Source organism: Varroa destructor, unplaced genomic scaffold, assembly GCF_002443255.2.
Source record: "Varroa destructor unplaced genomic scaffold, Vdes_3.0 BEIS01000002.1, whole genome shotgun sequence".
NCBI classification, from domain to species: domain Eukaryota; kingdom Metazoa; phylum Arthropoda; class Arachnida; order Mesostigmata; family Varroidae; genus Varroa; species Varroa destructor.
Window position 1 is genome coordinate 42,743,476 of NW_019211455.1, and position 25,247 is coordinate 42,768,722.

At 40.7% G+C, this 25,247-nt stretch overlaps 1 protein-coding gene and 1 long non-coding RNA gene across 4 annotated transcripts in view; one reads left to right on the forward strand and one right to left on the reverse strand.

The window, feature by feature from the left end:
* The window catches only part of LOC147757845 (uncharacterized), a 30,180-nt gene extending 6,226 nt beyond the window's left edge, over nt 1–23,954 (forward strand). The window contains exons 3-4 of the long non-coding RNA XR_015322395.1: nt 19,800–19,971; nt 23,579–23,954. This is a non-coding gene — a long non-coding RNA (uncharacterized LOC147757845). The remainder of the gene's footprint in view (nt 1–19,799; nt 19,972–23,578) is intronic.
* The window catches only part of LOC111245950 (protein c-ets-1-A-like), a 166,979-nt gene that overhangs the window by 138,516 nt on the left and 3,216 nt on the right, over nt 1–25,247 (reverse strand). For 2 of the 3 annotated variants that reach the window (XM_086981803.1, XM_022794995.2), the window contains exon 2: nt 6,435–6,489. The exons of the other annotated variant lie outside the window; for it this stretch is intronic. In XM_086981803.1, coding sequence (XP_086837929.1) covers nt 6,435–6,458 — 24 coding nt within the window. In that variant the 5' untranslated portion in view covers nt 6,459–6,489. The remainder of the gene's footprint in view (nt 1–6,434; nt 6,490–25,247) is intronic. 3 annotated transcript variants of the gene reach the window in all.

A 25,247-nucleotide genomic window follows, 5' to 3' on the forward strand; every position in this document is an offset into this window, starting at 1 on the left:
ACAGTATTTTGATTGAATTAAAGATTTCAAACGTTGCGGAAGGCAGAACGAACTGATTTTATTTCTATGGTGAAGCTGTTGCTGGGCGTAGCAATAGGTATAGGAAGTCAATGTTTAAAAAAGGTATGGGTAACACAAATTTTTTCAAAATATTTTACTGCAAAAGCAGACGAGAGTCAGTTTTATTTTAACTGGATCAGTTATGTACCATTCGATCAATGATCTCTTTATTATGTTATAGACATTATATGCAGCAATATGACGTCTTTGTTGATGTTTTAACACACAGAAAACAGCTGGGGCCTTAGAGTTCTTTCAGGCAGATCGAAACTACTATAACGTAAGTCATATCTGTGTACGATATATGTATAGAAATGCGCGCGATGTCGACTCGGCGGCTCGGATCGCCATGCTTTTGGTTGCAAGAAAACGTGGACCGCTGCTTCAAGCCCCGACAAAGACCCATACATGCTATACAATTTGTATAGACATAGAAAGTAATTCACACAGAAACCTCGGTTATAGTCTATAGTCGATTGAGAGGCACAAACATTCTAAGTTCAAAAAAAAATGCGCTACACCCGTGTGACAAGGTCATCTTGGAATCATACTAGTAGTTTATTAAGGCGATGGAAATGTCTCGATCATTCGGTCATGAATCTTCTCGTTCAGTTTCCTTATGGGCTTAAGCTGTATAAAATACTGCCGATATGAATGACCGGCAATAAGAGCCAAAAACTGAATAACAAGAGCAGGCCACGATGGGCTTTAGATTAGGCGTCAACCGCAAACGACCAAGGAGTGACCTTGAGAATGTTTCTGTCAAAAGTTGTACCGCTTCTCCCGTGGCAGGTGAACCATCAGGCGGCGGCCTGAACACAAAAGATCAAAATAATCTGGATCCCTGTTTTGCCGATTGCAACTAAAGCTCGAAGGGTGGCTGAGCTCTGAGGTTCTCTGTGAGGTCTAAAGTCTTTTGCTAGTCCTTTCTTATTTGAAAAAGAGTCTCGGTTGCTATAAGCATTGCTGTTGGTGTTCCACTCGTCTCCATTCAATGGGGGCGGTATCTGAGCGTCCCGGCTACTTCAAAAGCTTCAACTCCGACTAGTTTCCGAATGAGTCGAGTTCAACTTCAACTTTTTTTACTGACTTGCTCCGTAACATTCTAGTCTACGAATACGAAGTTCAACGTAGCTGTAAAGAATGCGTGAGAACTCTGTCTATCCGAGTAAACTATGAATTATCACAGGCGTCGTTCGCTTCTGAGTTCGCTGTCTGATTTTGCTAGGTTGACCTCATTGTCGACCTGCTTCGATCGCATACAGTATTCTCCTGTTGGACGACACAACTCAACCAGCCATTCCTTCAATGACTGTCTGCATTGTGTAAGTCCGAAGTTAAATAGCATTTACAACAAAAAACGGTGCAAACGAACTTGAAGTTAAAGTTCTGGTTTTTAGTAATGCCCTATCGGCAGGTATGTGAGTTAATGGTGGAAGTTTCCTGCATACATAAACACCCATAAATAATGTAAACGTACTTGAACTCAAAGGAATAGAACTCTCCTTACTGATATGGCGACTTGTATTTCGCCACTGGTTCTGAATCGTAGGTCAGTAGAATCATTGATAGATCAAAAGCGTGCCTCGTGAGATGTCGCAGTGGTAATGTACTTGCCTCTACTAGACTTACCGCCGTCACCGAGTGAGGAGTAATCTGGGTTTGAAATCGGCCGTAGACATACGGATCGGTTCACGCCTGGAAGAAGGGAGGCGTCTGAAACAGCGCTCGACAGTGACAGTGTGAGACATAAGACTCGAAACATTAATGTAGATCAGATACAGAAATATCTTTTTCACGCAGCGTAACTGTGTACCCCGTTGCTTCAGCAGCCATGAGTAAAGATGTTAGCATATTCGGAAGTGTCCTCAGGAAAATAGGACCATTCCAAGGAAAATACGCACGCCCCTAAAGCATCGTGGATGTTAGTTACGTCGAAGCGATTTGTTTGTTTTCGACCACAACAATAATTAACTCTCTTTACCCACCATACGTGCCGCCATTACCTCTGAATGATGCCTGCGAAACAGTCCGCTGCTGGAAGGAGACATCCCGGAAGTCCACAGCAGAACAAACCTTCCGATACACTCAAGATTCGAAATAACTACTCCACTCATTTAAAAGATAACACTACGTCATCGAATCACGACAAGCGTTTGCAAGTATTCATTTACTTGGCTTGCGTTTTTGACGCGTCCTGTTTGCAGTAATCTACGATCGGCACGGCCTTCGCGGACCACTTGAAGATTTATGCATTGCATGGTATTGCGTTGCGTTGGCGACACCAATCGCCATAGGCGTGACAGCATGAAACCTTCTATGTGTAGCCTTCTACAGGACTTACCTAGTTGCTGGGTGCCATCAACACCAGGTATCACGCATTTGATTTCAAGTCAGGAGTGTTGTTATATATCGACAGCGTTATATCCGTCATATGGCATACGGCGTTTCGGCGGAGCAATCTATTGAAGATTACAGGGTCGCCAGGTTTTCTGGGGAAGCTGGAGAGCTCTGCTAACTGTTAACATCCATTGTGAGTTGATCGAGATGGAAAAGTGGACGGGCAAACATCAAACAACAGCTGAACTACAAAACATGATCCATCTGTTATGTTAAACGGTCCGTGTACCGTTTTTATAATCTCGCTGGGTCGCACGGATTCATTCATTTGTTTGATGACCCAGCTGCACAGTGGCACTGCCGGAGCCTGTATCTATAATACCCTCATATTCCTTTCCTGCATTCGGCAACTACCAGGACAACACAGACAGCCGCCGGCTGGAGTCACGGCTGTGCTGTAGTACGCAGCCAAAAAAGAAGACAAACAAAAGTTAATCGCTGATGTAGACCGTTTGGAGCCGGTTTTCAACCTTGTTCACCTGGCGTTTTACTAATTTTGATTGATCGAGAAATCCCTGAAAGCAGTAGCCTCTGGTGGGCAATGTAGCGGACTCACCAACGTGCCACACCGCCACTCCTATGGGCAATTGTATAGTGGCAGGCATTCGAGACGCGGCCACGTGAAGATATACGCACTACGTCAACCTTGTCTATGTACACAGACACGTCATTATGCAAGTTAACAAAGAGAGGGAGAAGTAAAATCAGATCAAACGGTAACCGGGAAAGAAATAGATTGTGTACGGATCGTCCCATCCTGAAGACTGACCAACAAGGCTTGCTGTGACTTTCTATGATAAACGGGCGTGACGACTGGACCTAAGACAAGGTCAAGCTAAAAGGACCAAATTCCGTTTAATTTACCGGTACACGTTTGTTTGCAGAAAGAAAAACGGCAGTTGAGTGCAAGAATGAATTTTACAACGATCAGTAATTTGTTTTTTGACGAAAAAGCGCCAGTAAAAAAGGGCAAAATATAACGATTACAGGTACTAAATAGATAAATTACATGGTACGATGCGCGCTTTCACCCACATTGGATAATGCTATAATGGCTTCTAATGGGATATAGTGCTCCGGAACCGCTATTTACAGAAAAAAAAAACATACCATAAGCGGAATTCTTAAACCAATGCTTTAAAAACAAATCAGATAGATCAATGTTTTTCTAGGCAAGCCCATTCTACCCATCAAGGATACGTGACATTCGTCTAGCAGCATTCGCAAAAGTATGACTGGTATAGATGTGTGACACGCTTGATCTGTAAATTTATCCGAATCCCCTTGTTTCCTTATGCAAGGGCGATCATCGCTCGATTGTTCTTGAATACGGCAAACTTGTATGAAGTCCTGTTGATTTGGTCAGAACTTCAGACTTCTAGCGTGACACAATATGCGGATGACGGCAAACTATGATCCGATGCGTCTTTCGAAGCGGAGAGACGATCCTGTATAGCGAGGCATCAAGGTAGCAAGCAAAACACGAACAGCAAATGGCAAATAGTTATTTATACAAGTTTTCCTTAATCCGTTGTTTCAAACATAAAATGCACAGTAATAGCAAACAGACGATCTGGTGGCCTAGAAAGGCAGATCTTCGAAACAATCTGGGGGGTCCGTGATTCATTGAAAATCCACTTTCTTAAACCTTCTGTCCATTTGGATACGTTGGCGCCGTGTTGCTAACACTATACCGAACCGGTACGTGCTATACTAGTCATTTGAGCGTCAATGAAGGGACGTTGCCAGAATTTTCAAAATTTCCCTGTATGGCTAGAGCAATTTTGTCAGCTGAACGTTTGCGTTTGTTAGATTTTCTATTATATACATCTGTGGGCATCTATTCAGTGATACACTGAGGTAATTCGCATAGTTATAAGGGAACTGAGCATGAAAAAATAAACTAGAGCATTGCTCCTTATGTGTAGATGTAGATTTTCGAAGTAAGCGTTCAGGCTTTCGTCTCATTGCGCTACAATGTATGAATGTGAGAGGTACTTTCTCTTTGTATTTACGGGGTTTAGCAGCTATCATCATCATTTTTATTTTCACCAATTTATTATTATTGTTAGTTTAGTATTTTATTTAGGATAAAGCGTATTGTGATCGTCATCGTTAACGAAAAACGGCAAGAAGTGATTTGTCAGCCAAATAAAAAGCTTTTGAAAAGCTCAGAGTTGGAAATTTGTAAATTTCGTAAAATTGCTGGGGACAGATAAAGGATGCTGTACTACCTCGGCAAAAAAATATCAAAAGTTCTAAATTGACCATGGAATTGCCTAAAACAACGCCAACCGGATTCTTCAGCCAGATAAGTATCATTAATTAGCACCTTCTGAAGTTAAGGTCTATGTCAACAACAGTAGCAGCTCTTCGCGTAAAATACTCACGATGTAGATATCATTTTATGATATCTACATCGTAAGCATTTTACAAGATATGATTATATTAAGATATATTTTACATACAAATCTCCGTATTTTGTCCTTCCTACTAAGACGATATCTTTTTGGTGAAGATCTTTTTCGCGTCCCTTCGCCAATAAATAAATTCGGTACGAAATATCTTCACTAGAAGTTTACCACTATTGCCAATGGTGCTTATCTGCTTGATGCCAAGTCTAGCCACCTTACAATAGCTTGGTCGTAGACAGATTTCCACAGCGGGTAAAGGGGAACCAAGCGAGACGCCAGGAAGAAATCGGTGTATTGGCGTAGCATTGGTCGTGGGAAGCCGAAAAAAGCTATTGATTGGAACCAACATCGGCCTAATGGCTAATAATACATTAACATACTTGTGTGGTGTCTATGTGCTACTGAAGGACAACATTAGTGGACACAGCGAGCCGTATCCATCAATGTCAATGCCAGCAAAAACAAGAACAACAGTGAACGCCGTCGTCTATTGCGATCAGAACTATCTGGTCGATGATTGTCGGCCCGTTGGGGCAGTTTCGACAGCCTGGGTTACCTAGCCTATCTGGATCTGTATGTGACTGATTGATATTGACGATAACTAGCGTCGAAGGAGACTGGAGATAAATCGCCCTTCTGGATCAGTACCCCATTGGACAACTCGGTACTATGCTTGGCTAGCAATATGTTTTCGTACCCTCCACATTAATAGATAACAGATTAAAATAGACACAAATCTAGAAATTCCTATGTGTGTATACGGGCGTATGGACGTCAATTTTGGTGGATATTAAAAACACTCACTGCGTACGTACTACATACCGACAAAAACAGGCATGTAGCCTGTTAGAAATACCAGGACCAATAACGCTAATATCCGTTGTCTATACATGTGTCTACAAAGGGAATAGCTATGATGTCTAAAATGAGCCATTACGTATGCGTTTGGTGATAATGCATTGCTGAATATCATTTTTTTATATCACGTAGGTACGTACAAACAAAAAAAAACGTCCGTCGACAAACAACGACTTTCAAATTAACTTAAACATTATCAATCCGTCAATCAGCACTACCAAGTTTACCTTCCAAGATTCCTTAACATTAGCTACTTTCTGCTCCATTATGTCAACGTTCGGTTTTGGAACTATATGAAAGCTAGTAGATCTTTATCGAAAAAGCTTAATCAGAACGATGCCCCCAAATAGAGAAATCGGATGGAGGACGGCGATAGCGGGTTCGGTCGGAAAAATCGGCGTAAGCCGCCCAATGTACACGCTGCCTTTGAGGGCATCGCTTACTCTAGGGCAATTATTTGAACACTATGCCGGACAAACGACGCCATATTGCAGCCGACGATCAGAATCTCAAGCAAAATAAAGCGCTAATTTTACATCCATTCAAGGATATCGCTAGAACGGTGCAATTCTTCCTGACATTGATACTGATACTGTGAGTTAGCTCGACTTAGTCTGACTAGACTTCTCATCAATCACTTGCCTTTCACAGACGGATGTTTCAATCGCGCTAGACCCCTTACTCGTTTACTAGATTACTTACTCGTTTGCGTTTAGACTCGGCCATTGTAACGACGTCAGAATACAGAGAGCGTCTCCTGGAAATCAGAAACAACATGACATTTACCAAAAAAACAACGATTACCATATCGGCTTTCCTTACGTAACTGGCAGATAGCCATAACTGATAAAAAAAAAAAAAAAAAGCTAACCAAGTTCAGAGTGAGCCAGGTTCGGGCGGTTGGAATTTTTCTTTCCATCATTGTCGGCCATATTATCAGGAAACGAGCGAGACCTAGTGTGTTGAATAATAATAATAATAATGGTGACGATAATAACAACTAGCCCCGTTACATAATATATCTATTTAAAATAAGCAAAAATATACCCCTGGTTCGCTTTTATCAAATACCGGTACAGGGGTAATTCGTAATATCATATAGTTTTGATCCAATAGATTTACAGAAGTACATAATTACCTATTTTTACTTCTATTCAATTCTATCGTTAGAACGAAGCCGGTAAAGTGAGTTGTTTGAAATTGTGGATCTACTGTTAAACCGGCGCATTACGTAGAACGTTCTCACCTCCTGAGCTGGCGTAGACGCCCGGCTAATAGAGGAGTCGGCATTAAGAAATAACGTAAGTGCTGTTTCCACGAGTTAGGTGTGGCCATTCCTCGGTGTCAATAAAAGCCGTTAGAAGTTTACCATCGACCGTTCACAAGGGAACCGTTCAAAACTTAGAATAGATTGGACACAACGAGCTAACGCCTTTTGGATGGGTAGATTCTCTTACCTATAGGTGATTTTGACGATATCTTAGCGGAGGAATTGTTTATTTGGCACAATGTGTGCGGATTCACGATCGGAAATCAGCTCTCGAAAGCCAATTTTCTGTACGTTTTTTGATTCTTCTGACGAGTTGTAAATATCTAATATCCACTTGCCAGTTTCCATTATTCCCTTGGGTATTAGAGTAGTTAGGGGCCTCGCGAAGTTTAGTCAGAAAAGCGAAGTTAGACCGAAGAAGGTATCGAGCAACTTCAGAGAGCGTACACAATGTTCGAGCTATAGCACGTAAGCCAACATAAATAGCCATACGCTATGTAAATCATACGATTGCACTCTGTTTAACTATAAATCTGCTGTTATATCAGCAGGTATAATAGATACAATGTAACAGAATCCACTCGATAAATTACAGACAACTACGTTACGTCGGTCGGGTTCATGGCGGCATGACCGCTAGTCTCCTGTGACCCGCACGACGACCCTTTTGTTTTGTCGATGACAACGAAAAAAATGAGGCAAAATATCGAAAATACACATTGGCAGCATGTCCCTGACGTGTCATCGCTTCTAGCTCAGTCGTTCAGTCCTCGATCTGAAAAGCGATCCGAGGTATACAATTCAAATTGAAGCTGAGATAAAAAGTTCAAGCAGTTAATCAAACGACGAAAGAAGATCACCTGTCCTTGTTCATGCCTCGCAATTATTGTCCATTAATTTTGGCATCAAAATGGAGTAGGCTTTCCTGAAACAATTTTTGTTTTCAATTCGCTCCCGTTTCATTGATTGTAATTTCGACGTCGAATCCTCGACCACTCGCGTCGTCGTTGGCCGTTGCTGCGTAGCCGATGGCAAGCTGATCGACGTTCGATCGAGTTCCGTTACTGTCCCACTCGTAGGCGAGCCAAGGGAGATTCTTCTCGTGAAGGCCAGGTGAAATCTTATTATTTGCGCGTCATAATCTCAGTAATCTAGCTCGTTGTGGTCCTTCCTCCACGTACCCCCGAGCGTCATAGTTTCATAAAAATGAAATTTTGCCACTGGAACAATTTGTGTCGCGTACTTTATCCTTCTTTTTGTGCCTTGATCGATGCTCTGCGATTGATGTTGGTATCTGTTTGCTTGAGAATGCTACAAGAGTGATTTCGTTAGAGCAGACACCTCTTACATACGTACGTTGTGTGATTTCCGCTCTACTGACAGTTGTATCTATGCGCAAACGGAGGCGTCCGCCATACATGTGCAGGTAAGCCATACGATTTAAAGATCAGGATTCAAATACGCGTCCACCGTTACGTCAAAGATGCGATTTTCGTTGCCAGAGGGGGCGGGGGGGAGGGTATATGACAACACGGCAAAAATTATTCATCTCCGACAAGGCCTATGGCGCTGAAGTATACGAGATTGGCCTTAGCACCATTCCCTTGCATTCAATATAAAGACATTATTTATGAATTCAGTTTAGGCTACTGTTTGGGGTTGAATAAAAGTCCGGCTTTACCAATTACTTAGTCTAATATACAGAATTTTGCTCTGACGCATGAATCTGCATCTTCATCAGTTGTTATTACTTCCAATCATCTTGCCATCCATGTTGTTTTCCAGTTTATATATTACCGTGCGTATGTCACAATGCGCGTATGTTTATATATATATAAAATATGGGAATTTTCACCACCCGTATAAAAAACAATCCACTTCTACAGTAACTTCAGCTAAAACAAATTTGTACAAGTCAGTCTGGCTGGTTAACCCAGCCAGCCGAGCAATTTTCGATTATTTTGCCTCTCACTGCAACCCCCACTGTTATTATAGCCCTAGCTGTTTTTGTTTCACTCTTGTTTTGATTGATGTCCGTGTATCAATACATAATACAAGCCTTCATATCGATGTGTCGATATATCTCGAGTACGTATACAGCTGCTGTATATCTTGACATTCGCGCCGATTTTCAATACGAACATGAGATACGACAACTTTCCTACTGGGCCTATTCTATGCTGATTAAAAAAAAAGTCTATAAGAAACAAAAAAAACTAAGTCACAGTTTTAAATAAATTACCTCTCTACGGTAATGATGTCGTTGCATACAGGCTAGTGCACATCGCTCCTTGTTCTGGTGGCCGAGTAAACTCTAAATATAACAAATCAAACTATAATAAATGTCAAAACTATAATAATATACTGTAAAAAATAAAAAGTTGACCACAATGCAATTTCCACCTAATAATTTAGGCTTGTACATCGGACCTAGTTAGTACTACAGATTTTTCTAAATGTTTCTCATTTCTTCCTAACTAATACTGTTTTTCTACAAAAAAAATAGTCTACTCTATAGGTCACAGGACACACGAGGAGCGCTTGAAGTTACGTTTTGTCCAGTGGTCCCCCAATACTTCGTGCTGATGCATTCACCGCTGGTCAATGTCGTTTAACCATATTTTTTTTTTATTCTACTAGCAACGATTCATAGTTAGCTGACTTTTTGCTCGTCTATCTTTATCTACTAACAACACAGAGCTTAGAACCAACGACAGTGATTTTTCGTTTGCAATGCTCCCGTCCTTGATAAACAAACGAAAATACTTCGAAAAAAAAAAACTGTTTGAAAATCAGATGAGTGAGTAATTAATAAAAACACTGTATATCTATGTTCTGGCTGGCTACGACGGCCAATTTAGCTTGCTAGAGAACATAATTTCGTCCGTGTTAGTAACGACTACGTGCGATGTAAGCGGTTTGACCAACTGGACTCGTTGGGCGGTTAGATTATGTTGACGTGAAGATCTTCTCTTGTCTGTGCCCGCCGCTGTCGATCGGCCCCATGTACCGGTATCCCATGTGTCGATCGATCGAGCCTGTCGAGCTTCGTCGCGATCATCACTTTTCGATGTTTTTTTAGCTGTGAAGCTTTCGCTTGATGAGTAGGGCATATTTGTTTCATACGGGGTTTCGCCTTTTCCATTTGAAGTTAACAACAGCAAACGAAGTAGAAAGACTATACCGAGCCAGAGAAAGGCAGTCATTGGTTGGCAGATTTGAATCACAGATGAGCGAAAGTCATACGGGTCACCAATGAAGTAGCTAAAGGAATGATAGAGTAGTTAGAGGGCTGATATAATATAATTCGATGACATATTTCATTTAGACACTGTCGGATGACGCTGTGAAAATCGTTCTCGGCAGCGTGTGATCAATGCACGTATCCTTATCCTCCAATTAAGTGGGTTTTTTCCATTCAATACGGGATGATTTAATTAGGGGCCATTCGAGAGGCTTAGTTGCCCATTAAGTATGACGTCAATCTGCATTTTCGGCATGGGTAAAAAGGCCACTTTCTCTTGTCAGCGCTTTCAACCTAATATTCTTCAATTAAATAAAAATATGTGACATCTTAGCTTGTCTTGTTGGCTCGGCCTTCTAATTGCTACCAAATAGAAAAATAGTCGTGCCCTACTACCTCCCTCAAAATAGGACAAATTCCTTCAGAGAAGATGATTCCAACAGTATTCTCTGAAGTGCCCACCGCCCCAAATAACTTTTTTTAGAAAGTTTTGAGGAACCTGCCACAAAAACCAAGTACCGAAAATAGGCTTCATTGTAGGTTATCCGGATATACAGACACAACTATCGAGAATAGATGATGCCTATTTTTTTGTTCTACTTTTAGAAAATCCTCCTCGCATATGCTTAGCGTGTAACGTCGGCAGCTAGCTGATCATGAACAAATTACGCTAATGAAAACCTGGACCTGTAGCCAATGAAATATTATTTTTCATTTGAAATAGTTGTACGGACCTTAGAATTAGGTCTGTTCATTCATATCTTTGTACTAAAATTTACTAAAAAAAAAACCGTACAAAAAAAAAGTGCTGACTTGACATAGTATATACGTGAATATACATATGTAAATGTATTTGAGCTTTTTTTTTTTGCATTTAGCTTTAATTTTACTAGCTATGTTCACCTGTTCGGGAGCATTACTTAAACTGTCAACCTGTAGCTTGTCTACCTAGTGGAGTCGAACATTTTCCTAGCTATGGCAAACAATAATTGATTTTATTGTACGCTAGTTTTAAAACATTTGGTGATTTTCAAGCTTTACATAGAAATATTTTACTAAAAAATGATTGAATAAAAAAAATCCGTCTCTTAGGATAAGCCGCTTAAAATTTGAAGCTCAACTTAATACATCAAATGCCTTTGTTTTTTTTTTTTTTACCCAAATACGTTGAACGTTATTTTTCTAGGTGTTACTTTGATTGATTAGGTTGATTTCTAGAGGGTGGACTATACCGATCAGTAGGTCAATTGTTTCCCCGTATATATAGGATGTTTTATGTAACAAATAAAGGTACCACTACCGACAATATGATAATGTAACGTTACTTTTATCTATTTGTTATCCAATTCATAGCGAATACGCTTCGCGTCAAAATGTCGGTGTTTTTAGTGCCGAACTCTACATTACAAATGATTACTATCATAATTGCATACGATCTCTGCGCCAGTCATTTACCATGGCGTTAGATCTAGCATAGATTTCTTAAGACAGTACTTTTACTGCCATTTCAACATTGGATGTAGTTCATTATTTGTTTTTTTTTTGCAGCCAAAATACAATTTGGATTTCGCCAATGGTTTGTCCTAGTCTTTTCCTACTCACCAGACGCCAGCAACCACGATCTACTCAATATGGAATCACTATGTTCGCGTTAATTGCGGCCTCATGCAGCGAAAGAATTTTTAACGACAGCCGTATTTTAATGAGCCTTGTTTTATAATACGTGATGCTGACGTTATCGAGCTCAGTCCAGCTACATAATTACTCTACGTTGCCATTCCCCATGCCACTATAGGCTATACGTGTGGATCGACCCGTCAACTGATAGCTGCTGGCCTATGAGACTGCTCTGCTACAGGTTCATTGTAAAAGGTCCAGATAGGTCCAGCGAAACCCACCCCAGCTAGACTGGAACAAATCCTTTGCTATATCGAAGAAGGGGCGATTCCGGAGACTTTTTTTTTTTGTTTATTCAACACCTTTTAGTTATTATCTTTGAATGAACAAGGCTTTGGAATATATTTTAGGTTTAGCATCAAGGACTTGTTTCTGCTAGAAGCCTAATTGGACTGGGCCTTGCTGAATCTATCTGGAGTTCTTCCAACAGACCTGTAAATGGCGTGGCGGCTATACGAGCAGTTATTAACCTAAATAATACTTTATTTTCCTTCGTTCCTGATTATTGATATCCGGTGATAACGCTAACGTTTGAACTAGGCTGCACTGTGCTCGTTGGTTATAGCTAGCATAACAACGCACTGAAAGAGATGTGCCTCAGCCACCCAAATCGCGGCACCACTAAGAACGACCGATTCTCATAAAGATTATAGCCAGAAAGTGTATGATAAACAAAATAAAAAACATCGCCGTCGAGATTTTCCGCCACGAGCACTATAGCCTCTGGCGGCCATATACGTCCAGGCGGGGTGACTGTTCGACCAGATCCTGACAAGTGCATCGGATTGGGTGGCATCATTATGATGTCCGATTCGCGGCTGGACCGATTGACCATCTGTCCGCCCATGACGACATCGTCCTGTTACCGCCCACCGCTGGCATCGAACAGCTACAACAGACTCCGACAGATCCTTCCAAGCACTGGAATCCTTTTTGTAACTGTGTTTTTCGTGTGTCGTGCCTAATCACCCTCGCACTTGAAACTAGGTCTACTTCCCTTAAACGAGGTGGCTAACAAATCATAGTGTCATACAATATCAAGTAGCAACAGTAAGTCCAGCAGTGGACTGAATATGACAATAGGACTAGTTTGAACGAGTCAACCGTTCTATGGCAACTGATAAACTCGTTTTTTTCCCTTCCATGCCTTTCTATGGCTTTCCATTGATAGACCGATGCTATCGCTGGTTAAAACAGTGCACAGAAAATGATATCAACGGCAGCTGGCTACCCTTTGCGCATTAATGGAAAGACGTGCTTAATTTGTTCGGAGATACTCTGTCCCCATAGCATAGAAGCTGTGGAAGGAAAGGCGCAGAGCGGTAATGAATGAAAGTTTTTTGGGCCCAGTGAAAACTGCGTATTACAAAAACAGACCAACCCCTAATTTTGTAAATATTCGAATAGGTTTTCCTAACCGTGCGAGTAACCTGCCCCTAAGGCAGCCTTCGGCAGTACGAACAACTCTCAGCAGGAACACTGCTATTTGATATCAATAAAACTAACAGTGAACATAAAAAGTAAGCGGCAAAAAGAGTATTAGGAAAGATATAGCCAGGAAATGGGTTGATGGGAACGCCGTCGTATAGATATGACCTCGACAGAAGCCGATATCTGTCTATTCACTTTTAGAGTCTGACGAAGCCTTTCATTTATCTGAATCTCAAGTAAGTTTATTTTTTTATTATTATCTGAAAGTAAGTTCATAAGCAAAACAACTTAATAATAATACTGTTACTATTATATGTCTCCGTTTTTACGTTGAACTAAATTTTCATTTACCAAAAGCGTCGTAATATTAGTATTTTAATTATACATTACTCATTCGTTAATCACGCAACGACTTCAGTCATACCTCAATTAAGAACCCCATATGTGAATTTGTCAATATGTATCTAATTAAAATTACCAATAATGTCATAATTATAATACGGTTACGGCTGTCAAAATTGCTATGGTAGTGAAACGATACACACAGCAGAGAATTAAGAAGACACTCACTTAAACGTAAGCTCCCTTTTGCCGCTCTATGTTCCACCAACGACACATACTACAAAATTGATTTAAGTAAAAAAAAAAAAAAAAGCCAGTCTTCTTCCATACGTTAGAGCGGTTAAATTTAGTCGGCTTGAACCTATTTGAGATACGGAAGATGCAAAAGACAGGGAGCAGAAAAAGGATAACAGTGAAGAGCAGAAAACGTAACGGAAGAAATAAAAGTCCCCATATTCTCGCAGTGGTACTATGTTTATCTACTATATTTAGAGACATGCGATCGTTTGGTTCAAAATCGGCTATAGACACACTTCGTTTCGTGCTTAAAGGCGTCAGCCGTCTTAAGCAACATTGAAGAGCGGTACCAAACGTAAAACTTGAAATATTTATTATATAGATAGAAAGAAGTCAGGCATTCTATACAAGTAACGGAAGTATTTTCAGAAAATATTTAAGGCGGGAGGGTTTACAGCAAGGCTACGCCGGAGAACTTGAATTTCGAGAAAATTTAGGTTCGCTGACGGCTGGCTCAGAATACTTTATGCATACTTAAAGACAACTTCAACTCTTGCATTAATTCGCGTCATTGCTTTGCGATTTACCCTCTTGCCAAAGCTTAAGAAACAATTGAAGGCTGAAAGCAAAACGTTACTTCAAAAGGAAGAACAGAGGTTTTGAACAGGTGAAGCATAGGAAATCTTTGTAACACAGCCTATAATCACGTAGCTTACGAGTCTCATTAGCATGTTCTTCCGTAGTTGGAAAACCCGTAAATAAATTTGTTTACGTATACGGGGCTGGGTCATCGATTGGGTGCGATAGGTCATCTTCGTTTCGAGCCCACCTAAATTTCATGTCGCAGTTACACTTATTAAGGTTATCCATGTTTACATAATAAAACTAATAGTTATTTTATAAGGGCTACTTTGGTGATATCTATCAGCAGCTGACTCGGCTTAGGCATTGAACTTTCTCGAATGGAATCGTGCTGGCGCGAGCTCTCGAATACGTTGACCACTCGGAGTTAAAAAAAAAAAGCAATGACGTCTTCATATTCTTAAACACGAATCGTGATTAACGAAACATCACACCCATTCATTCCTCTCTATCTATCCTATAGAATGCCTCCAAACATAACCATTTCACGTCGAAGCCAGCCTGACTAGTTTGCCCTCTTCAAATCTTAACTAATCTATAACAATTTACTTTTACGCCGTAAAGTGTACACGTAAATGGAGTCTGCGTCGATTCGAAGGAATCTCAACATATTTTACCAAATTCATTAGAAGACCAAAAGACTAAATATCGAAGAATCATTTTCGATAGCCCCTGCTTGACCGCAGCAGTCAAATCAACGACGGCCGGTTAGTTGGCAACGTAATTATCGTTACGAGTGAATTGTTGTTGGTTTCCTTCTTCGGCAACCCAGGAAGCTGCAACTGCCTAATACAGTTCTATGACGTTTCGTGTAACGTGTCTGGACAAACGCCAGCCGTTTCATACTTCTAATTAATACGACTAAAAAGCCACAAAAAAAAAGTCTTCTAAGTTAACGAGGTGGCTAGATTCTGAAGCTCTGCATTTTTCCTAGTAAGATTTATGCTTTGACGATAGAAGCTCCGTCAGAGCATGATGAACTATATCATAAATATAGGCAAGTTCTACCGACTGAGTAGAATTCCCAGCGCGAACAGACACTGCCTGAATTTATGCGGATCTTTTGAGGCACCGACTCAAAAGTACGTTTTCCTCCATTTCATAATTTTACCCTGTACTAATAAAACGATGTAACGAGAATTTGCTACAGTAAATGCCCCATCTTTCTTGTGATGCCCATTAATCTTGAATGAAGATTAGCCAAATGGGTTACACTGAAAGCCTTGATGACGACTATTAGTTGATTCATTGAGGTAAAATTACCGCAATTCCTGTTTCACGTAACACCTACATTATAATAGTTTGACGGACCAATAACGCCAGATCGGTAGGCGCCTGTCCACCTCAATCGTCCAAGCATCACCGTTGATTCACTGGTAACATTCAAACCTGACATGATTCTATTAGATTTTTCGAACATGTTTAGCCAGTATAGTCCTAACGTTAAATGAATTCAAGTGTATTTCCTCTAAACAAAAAAAAAAAAAAAAAAGAATCATACATCATTGAAAAACAGATACGGGTAAAAAAAAAAGTAATACCGACTCCAGTACGCAGTATTGACTGCAGCTGATAAGGATTGAAATGGCATCCAGACAACTGTTCCTATGACGAAACGATTTCTATCCAGTAACTTACACCAACAATTTCAGATAACTTACACAAGACAATACTATAAGGCTCTATATAATTGACGATCGACGCAGTCACGCACTCTATAGTTGCAACATGCTCCTCATAGTAGACGCTAACACATTTATTCGACCGTGTACTAAACAGTCTCGAATAAGACGTTACAATCGCCTGAAAGCTTTACGTTCAACATGTAATCTTTGTCTTAGCCTAAAAGCAGGTAACGACCTGTAGCACTAACTATTGCCTTTTTTACTTATCCTATTTGATTCGAATGAGCTGCAATAAATCTTTATCTAAAGTTATGCGCTTTCATTTTAACTTCTATCTAACCACGCGTCTCTCGACTTTGGAGCTCGCCGTTTACCAACTTTGACTGTAGGATATTGAAACAAAATGATCATCGGCATATATATCTCTCATTAATATGTCACTCATACGGCAGTCATTGTAGTACTTTCTGTTGCGAAATTGTCCTACGAGGTCCAACTAAGTGGAGACTTTGTTCTAGGAGACTATGTAGCGTATTATACAAGAACATAGTACAATAGCAAGTAATAAGTAGTAATAGCGATGTGTTTACATATGATATCTCGAAACCAATTATAAACACAAGGTCCATTTCGTACCGAAAACGGCCACCGGCCATTGCAAAATTAAAACAGTAGGACCGGACATGGACGTCGAAATATCCGTTCATTATTGACCCAAATGGCAAAAGCCTTCAAGGTATTTACCCAAGCGCGAGTAATTGGCTTTGTCGGATCAATTGTTAGCTATTACGAAAAAGAATTATGATCATTTAGTTAACACCTGTTGAGGAAGTTACCGTTACGCAAACGGGCACGATTCCTATCGGTATTTACCCTCTCAGTTACTGCATACGCGACAAACGTTGCCAGTAGCATTGACCGAGTGTATAAGTTTGTTTATAAACTATGTTTCCCTTTGCCTTAGCACCAGCTTCGCAACTTCGAGAAAAGCAAGTTTTTGTGCATTCATCAAATCTTACAGTATAAGCAAGACACTTGTCTCTGTTCCAGGTTCAGCTCTATTTTTTCGCCAGGGTCCAGTTGGACATCTGGAGCGTCTTGCTAGCTCAGCATGTTCGACCTTTAAATGAACTGCTAAAAAAATCTACAGTAAACAAGCAAGCAAGCAAGCAAGCAAGTAGGCGAAACCTACAAAGCATCGACATCTGTTTCTATCCTATCCTGGTCCACGGTAAGCAAACCCGAGAATCGCAGATCACTGATTTTACGCGTACTGGTCTAGCAGACGCGTTGCTAGTTTGGCCCTTCCTTTACTTTTGTTACCTACCGCTTTTGCAAATATCCGTACACGCTTTGGTACGCGAACTAGCGACAGCGGTATCGTTCATAGTTGCTATGACAAAAAAGAGGAAGGGTCAGCGACTGGCGTGTGGCTCCAATCATCCCGATGATACACGTTAATGGCACAGGTGTCCGCGACATTTTCGATCGATGCAGGCGTTCGGAGCTGACGCTTGTGCCGTGTCTGTTTTTGATCATGTGGCGTCGAGCTCAAACTCGTTGGAATGAAACATGTCTGTTGCACGGTTCCCAAGATAGATTACATCGATTACATGCCCTGACTCGTGTACCTGAGCCGCTGGTATTGTCCAATTATAATTCGTTGGTAACGGTTTGTTTCCTCAAACAGACGGCAGAGTAAATCGAACATATATAGGCAGGAATTCAGGTGAGCGTATGTCAGATCGAAGCGTGAATTTCTTGACGTTGGTGTCGCAGTGACAGCCTGTAGTAAATGGCCTAAATAAAGCTAATTTTTCAGGAAGACGTATGCATTAAAAATAATGAAAAATCTCTTATTTAGAATTACCTTTTTTAAACTTGCTATCTCGAGACGCTCGTTTGCCAATTGTCGTGCGACCTCATTTGTCGACAAAACCGATGGTTAACATTACAGAAGAGAATACTGGGGCCTCGCTAGTAAATTTTTAGAACAAGGTATAAGACATCGTAGCTGAACTTACCTACTTACTATTAAAGTTGATTTCCGCATACAGGACGACGCAGGAGCAAACGCAAATTTTCAATCAAATCGCTCGAACAGCTTTTTCACCCTTAATTTGACTACACTTCGCCCAGTTACTGCTTTAACAGACATCGACTAAAGACTCGGACTTTATCAAATTACTAGGATGCTTGCTCCATCCTGTACGTATCATTACATAAATTTCCTTTTTTTTTTGCATAAAATTTATATACTGTATCATGGCCGCTTTGCTCACCACCGGCGCCCTATTCTGTTTGCAATAATTTTTTCTTATCGCTTTTGGTATCATCATCATTTAGCTTGTGGACGCGACGATCGAAAAAATCGATACTCGGACGGTATGATTTTTATAATATTTTTACATTATGTATTATTAAATGGTATTATTAAGCGCAGAGACTCTGTGGTATCAAGCCAACGCAGTGACTTTTAAACGTCACGAGCATTACACAACTCGATATGTATTTTCAACGCACAAACAATATTCAAGGTATACGGTATCTCAGTCTGACTATGCAGTTGTACGGGCAGGTTTAACGCAACATTATAGACCGATATAGTAAAGCTAATATTGTAAGAATGAGAAAAATGGCCGACACGAAATAACAAGCAAGAGTGATGTTTTGGACGTTTGCATTACACCAGAATAAAAATAGATTAGGCCGATTAATATCTCAGCGCCTTTGCATATTAGATACACAACAAGGAGTCCAACGACAGTAAAAACTTTTAGCACAGAAGGGAGGGTTATCGTTTGCAAGCGACAAAGTGACTGGACCGCTGTGTTTATAAGAAAACTACACTTGACGTTGTCTAGTGTATTTCTGGTTAGGAATTTGTTCTTGGAAGATTTGTCTTCGTAGATCGGAGATCGTGGAACCTAGCGGTTATCAAATAGAACTCTCAGTTTACCAGACAGAATTTGTTTAGAAGCGTTATCCGACTGGCAATCACTCTTCGGCAATACGACAAAACCCACGGACGCAAAGTAGTGCGATAGATGGTAAAAAAAAAATAACAAAAGAAAAAAGCCTTGAAACTATATATCCAGAAAACTTCCCGTTAAAACTAGACACTTAAGCAATAGATAATTAGATTGCACATAAGCCGCAACGGCGAACAGGGAATACTTGTTAACCGCAGCGAAGAGTATACTTTAGAATGCTTCACAGCCGTCCTTAACAAGACAAATTGCAAAGCAAAATCGCTTATTTGGTTTCTTTTAGCAATTGATTTGTTCGCAATTACGTACCAAAGGGGAACTGCTAAAAGAAAAATTAGTGGGTAATCGATTCGACGAACGGAAATGAGTCCGATCATCGGGGCTGAACTCAGACGAAACAGGCTTTGTCTTCGAAGTTCCCGTACGTGTGTTTTCTAACTACTAGATACTTACTCAGCTCAAACAACGGGCTATATTGTTATACCCTCTAGTGTTAACCTTCAATTACAAACGTCAATAAAGAAAATTTCTACAATGTGCTTACCGTGTTTGTACATAATATAGCGGGTTAGATACATAGGTAAATGGATGTTCTTTTTGTCTTTACAGTGTGAGAGCGTATGATCCCATCTACTTGCGGGAACAACTGGTGGCGCCATCTGGCGGGAGACACTGCCACTAGAGTGAGGCGAATGCTTAAAGAAGTGTGCAACGGTTCCGTTCAAGGCTTGACATCTGGAAGACTAAAATTAGATATCTGGTACTACATTTTTTTCATGCTGTAAGTCCACCTTGAAATTAATCACTGCCTTTGATGTATTCCGGAGGTTTGTTCAAGTAGTAGTACAGTAACGATGGAAGGAAAATTTATATTCATGGGAAATCCTTGACTACTAAGTTAATCCATTCTACTTGCATTTTTTTTTGCCAAATAATTTATTCAGCTAACATCCTTTGCTGGTTTGTGGGTCGGCTCAATTCCACCCCCGCGGTAATCTAGGCCGATCTAGGCACAGCGAAAAAATACGCATTTTTTTTACGACTTAGGTTATCCCATATATCAGACTGCGAATATCAAGTCAGTTTCGAAGAAACGCCAAGAGACGTAAGGGAACACAAAGGCGTTGGTGTACAGTTAACTGTTAGTTACAATGGCGTACTTGCCTTATTAGGCCCACCAGGTGTAAATAAAAGGATCAAATTTAATAACAACGACTAACAGTTCAAATTAGGCCACCCTGTGATGAATTGAAAACAAATGAAGCCGATGTAATTTAACGATATTTTATCTAAAATTAAAAAATCGGCAACGCTCATAAGCCTGTATATGATTTGTTGGATTTCACTTATTGTTTTACCAAGTGTTACATTTACTTACTTTTGGTTTCTGTTCAGGTTACATTGATCACCGTCTATACTCATAGACGGCTTCTTAGACGGAAACTTCTACACCGAAAATGAAATACCCTGAGAAATAGCTTTTCATTTCGTTAACCTAACCTAACCTAACACCAGGCTGTCAGTTGTAAGGGACAGGTCTTATTTAGTGATGCCTTGTATTGATATAGCGCTTCTGACTAATACAATTAACTTAACATAAATGAATCCACCGACCTCCTTAGTTCTTCTCCAACATATGCATACTTTTTGTTTTAGTTTGAGACGCGTTTGCAGCTGGCAGGTTAATGAATCTGTTTGCAAGAGAAAAATTCTACTACTTGTAAAATGCTACTTGTCTATTGACGGCACTCCAATCGGGAAATCCAGTCACTCGTCTGGTAACAACACGTTACGTAAGAAAAGAATCCCGGCAATCCTGTTTCCAGAACTCCAGTACCCATAGCATATGTATCCAGCTACAACCTAGGCATGATTAGAAGACCATACGCGTTCGCAGATATACAGTATTCGTTTCCGAACAACGTCAGAGAAAGATTAAACAAAATTCGGAACTAAACAATACGAGAATCGGTAGCAGTACTCCCTCTGTTAAATACAGCCAAACAAATGCATTATCGCCCAAAAGTCAAACGGCTTATACACGACCGTGATAAACACAAAAGCTTACCGCGGTACGTAGAGAAATTTCAAACAATCGTGGAAAAGAAACTATGAATAGGCACGTCAGGCACCGGCTAATATCCGTAGCAATGCGTTCTGCATATCACGCATGAGGCAAGGCCACAGTTGATTGCGTGACGGACGAAACTCGACAACACATTAAGTCAGCAAAAGGAGCACCTATTGTAGAATTTACCATTCATACTAGCCAGTAAACAATGAAGTATGCATGTATCCGATCGGAAAAAAAACGTGCACACGCACGCTTTTACCACGGTATGGGTGGTGAAGACCTTAAAAAATTAATCACCTCAATATTTTTCTTTCGATTCAAAAGAGACGCCCCACAGACTAACCTCAAAGACGAAGTGGGAACGTTAAGTTCTGCTTTGTAACGTTGCTCCTTTTATCTGGGTTTTTAGTAAGTCACACCTGACATGTAATAAGTGTCACTGGAAAAATTTGATTCAGAGATTCGTGCATCCTCTGCCAGGATTCGCGATCCAAACCAGCGTTTTGACCCCTTTGTCACCACCGAATAGGTGTATTATTAAAACAAAACGTTACATTCTCAGTTCTACCAATAATGCGTATTACCGGAACGAACTACCTATGTAAGTTCTATTTGAGCCTACCCTTTTCTATTAAAGATTTTTTTTGGTGGGAAAACACCTCGAAGGCCCTCATTAGTATATCACATGAGAAAGATTTTCAAAAAAAAAAACGCCTGAAGGCTAACAGAAAATAGAGCCAAAGAAGACAATATGTTTGCTCGCTTCTGGTACTGCTATTGTGAAAGATTTAGGCCAGGTGTCAACAGTTTGAGTGGCAGCAATTGGCCGAAGACTTCTTTTTTCAAGAGTTTAATGTGTAAATCTCACATTCAGATATCAGGCCCCAGATCTGATATTGGCCGGTGGTATAGGATTTTAGCTAGCCTTTTTTTTTTAGCTGCAGTAGAATCCACTTGAATGAACCGTTTTCCTGTCTCCTGTTTCGGAGTAATACTGTCTCAATTCAGTCAAAGACTTCAGCTTCGCCACAACTTATATGCTAGCGACCAGATTTTTCTTTATGAATCGACTTCTGTAAAGTGTCAGAGCCATGATGCCGAAAAACAGCAGACAATTTATGCCTGGCTCTCTCTTTCCGATATAGATTCGAAAAAATAAACACTTTTCCAGTGGCTAAATACCCATCGTTTTCACATCAGATCTTATTCTAGTTAGGAATAATTGCTAACTGCTAACACTTGGCTCATTGTTTCTCATTCGAGGAAACACACCCCGCCAGCGCATCGGTACTGCTCCACGTTTCCAAGTTTCTCAAAAACTCACGCGTCACGGGGACTGGATTCGATCATCTGTTGCCGTCAGCAATATTGTTCTGCTTTCGTAAAACAAGAAGCCTTACGTTCATTACTGCCACAAAGCATTGCTTCAGACTAGCAAACGGCAAAGTGTTGACGCATGGGTTCGAGCCCAGGTCCCCATATCTCAGCACCCATATTTGCTTGTCTGCCTTTCCAACGTCAACAACACGACCTATGAACATGTATCTTTGTCTAAGTTGACGGTGGTGCGTGATCTGGATAGGCTAATAGGTATTATCTTTTGTGCGCGGGTTGCCATAGTAACCATGAACACGCGGCTACCGCTGATTGAAATTTCAACGTTGGCAAATGGTTACCATGACATATTGCTGCCATGCCGTTTCATTGCTCTGTTGGAGAAACCGAGCATAAGTTTGGTAAGACTTATTTTGAATAAACCTTTTAGTGGAGATACGTCCTTGACGGCATACTAAGACTTGCTCACCCAGCAGAGATAGCCAAGCGCGTTGAAAAAAAGGTACATTGATGTCCAATGAAACTAAGCATGAAATCTACTACCATTATTATTTTCAACCTAATCATTAACCCTGTGAATTGTGTTGCCTCTGTATTGTCAACTGGCATCACGTGACGGGAAAGACCACGTCTCCGTGGCCGTCGCGCCAACTTACTGCGAAACTTTGCCGCTTTTATTGGCGACGTTTTTGTTTTCGGGTTTGGTTTGTCTCAAAAGTTCTTAGTTGGCTGTTAACATTCGCTGTTAACGTTGTCTTTGCGTTTTGGACGCGGCGGTGACTTCTCGCATTGCGTTCCCCGTAAGGGCCCTCTTTCTTCTTTAGTGAACAGGGATTGCTAAGGGCCTAAGTAGCGTGCACCTGCGAACGGTCGTTCCTTCATCAGTCGGTACCCGCAATGTTCTCAACGGTCATTCTCAACGGATTCGACGTTAGCTCAACGATGAGAAACTCACTGCTGCTGTCTGTCTTTGTTAAAGGGATCAACGCCGTTGCGGCCCGTTAAACACGGATCGCCAACGGTTTCTGGCAGACTTCGCTAGTACGGGCGACCGCGCGAAGAGATACAGATTGACACGTGCGTCGGCGATTCTACGGGGAGAAAAACATACGAGAGAGGTACATGAATACATATTTGTAGAAACTATTATATGTGTAATCTCGGAACAAAACACTATCAGGTGATACAGTCCTTTTCGCATCCAGTAATGTATTCGTTAAGTTTAACCGTTTGCAAATATAATAATATCTCTCGGAGCGACGCAAGTTAAAAGGAGGTAAAAATAGGTTTATAGTTTAATAGGCTACGGGTTTATAATAGAGAAAAAACTGGAAAAAATAAAGTAATATTTTCAACGAGTGCCTTTCATTAAATGTAAAGCTATACTGTCCCCAGTTGTAAATCTATTGCTTTCCAATCTTAAGCTCTTAAAGTATAATTGGCATCATTATTACTTTTTATACTAATAATTTTTCCCCGTTTTTCTTTAAGTGTACCAATCAGTGGATCAGCCCTGCGTTTGTCGATCTATATACTATGCAATGCAGACTGACTGTCCACTCTAAATAGGTAACACATTGTGGAACAATTATTTTTTCTACCTGGCTGATATTTTATCGGTACTACTAATGAGCGAAATTTTACCAAATTATATCTTCTTTACATAGGAAATGTTATGATGGCCTGTTCAGACTCAGGTATCAATATATGTAAAACAGCTATGTATGCAGCTATCATTGATTAGTACAAAATGATCAGATATGACGGCCAGCTGGATGAGCACCTCGTCCCATCGTGTCCCTATACTATGTTTACGACTGCGGACAACAAGGAAGGCGCAGGGATCGTAAAAATCTAAACATCGAATAAGAATTTACCCTGATAGATCATTTATTCTACCAGGCGACCTTGGCCCTTGATTAGTTTACTAAGACGTGGCGAATGCACGGCTGTATAGCAAAATTAACTAAATAGGAATAGGACGATGATAACATATATATATATGTCGATAATATATTGTGCCTTCTCGCCCCATTGATGACCCCTTTTCATGTGGAGGGGTCAGTTGGGATGAGAAAAATCTCTTCTGTTTTTTGCTCAGTAACACACGCGTACACCCGTTCGCAAGTATAATATTGAACATGCATGACCATATAGCCGCATCGATATAGCTTGCCGCAGAAGTTTGCCAAGGAACGATCAAAAACAACTTACTTATAGCTATTGCCACTGTCACAGAAAGTAGGAAAGGACAGTCTGACTTAGTCAACCCGCTGCTGTCGCCAATGTTTCTAGTACTGTATTTGCCAACATTTAATAGATAGAAAATTATGACGATCCTATTCCGCGACCAGTAAAGGCCTATATCGAGCCATACATGCCGTTCAATGCATGCTTTAGGATTTGAGCACAGAGTCGACAGAGCAGTGACAGGTGTGATTACGGGCGGCCGCTAAGACGATGCCGATAGCGAGCACAGACCGGCATGAATCTAGCGTGGGACCTTAAACGTTCAAATCCATAATGGACGACCGTAACAACTGTGTATATCTCTACAGTAAAAGGTGGAGCGCGCTAAGAGATTATTAAGGCAGGTGTACAGAGAAAAACCAGGGTTCTTTTATCTAGTTTGGTTGTAGCAGGCTGTG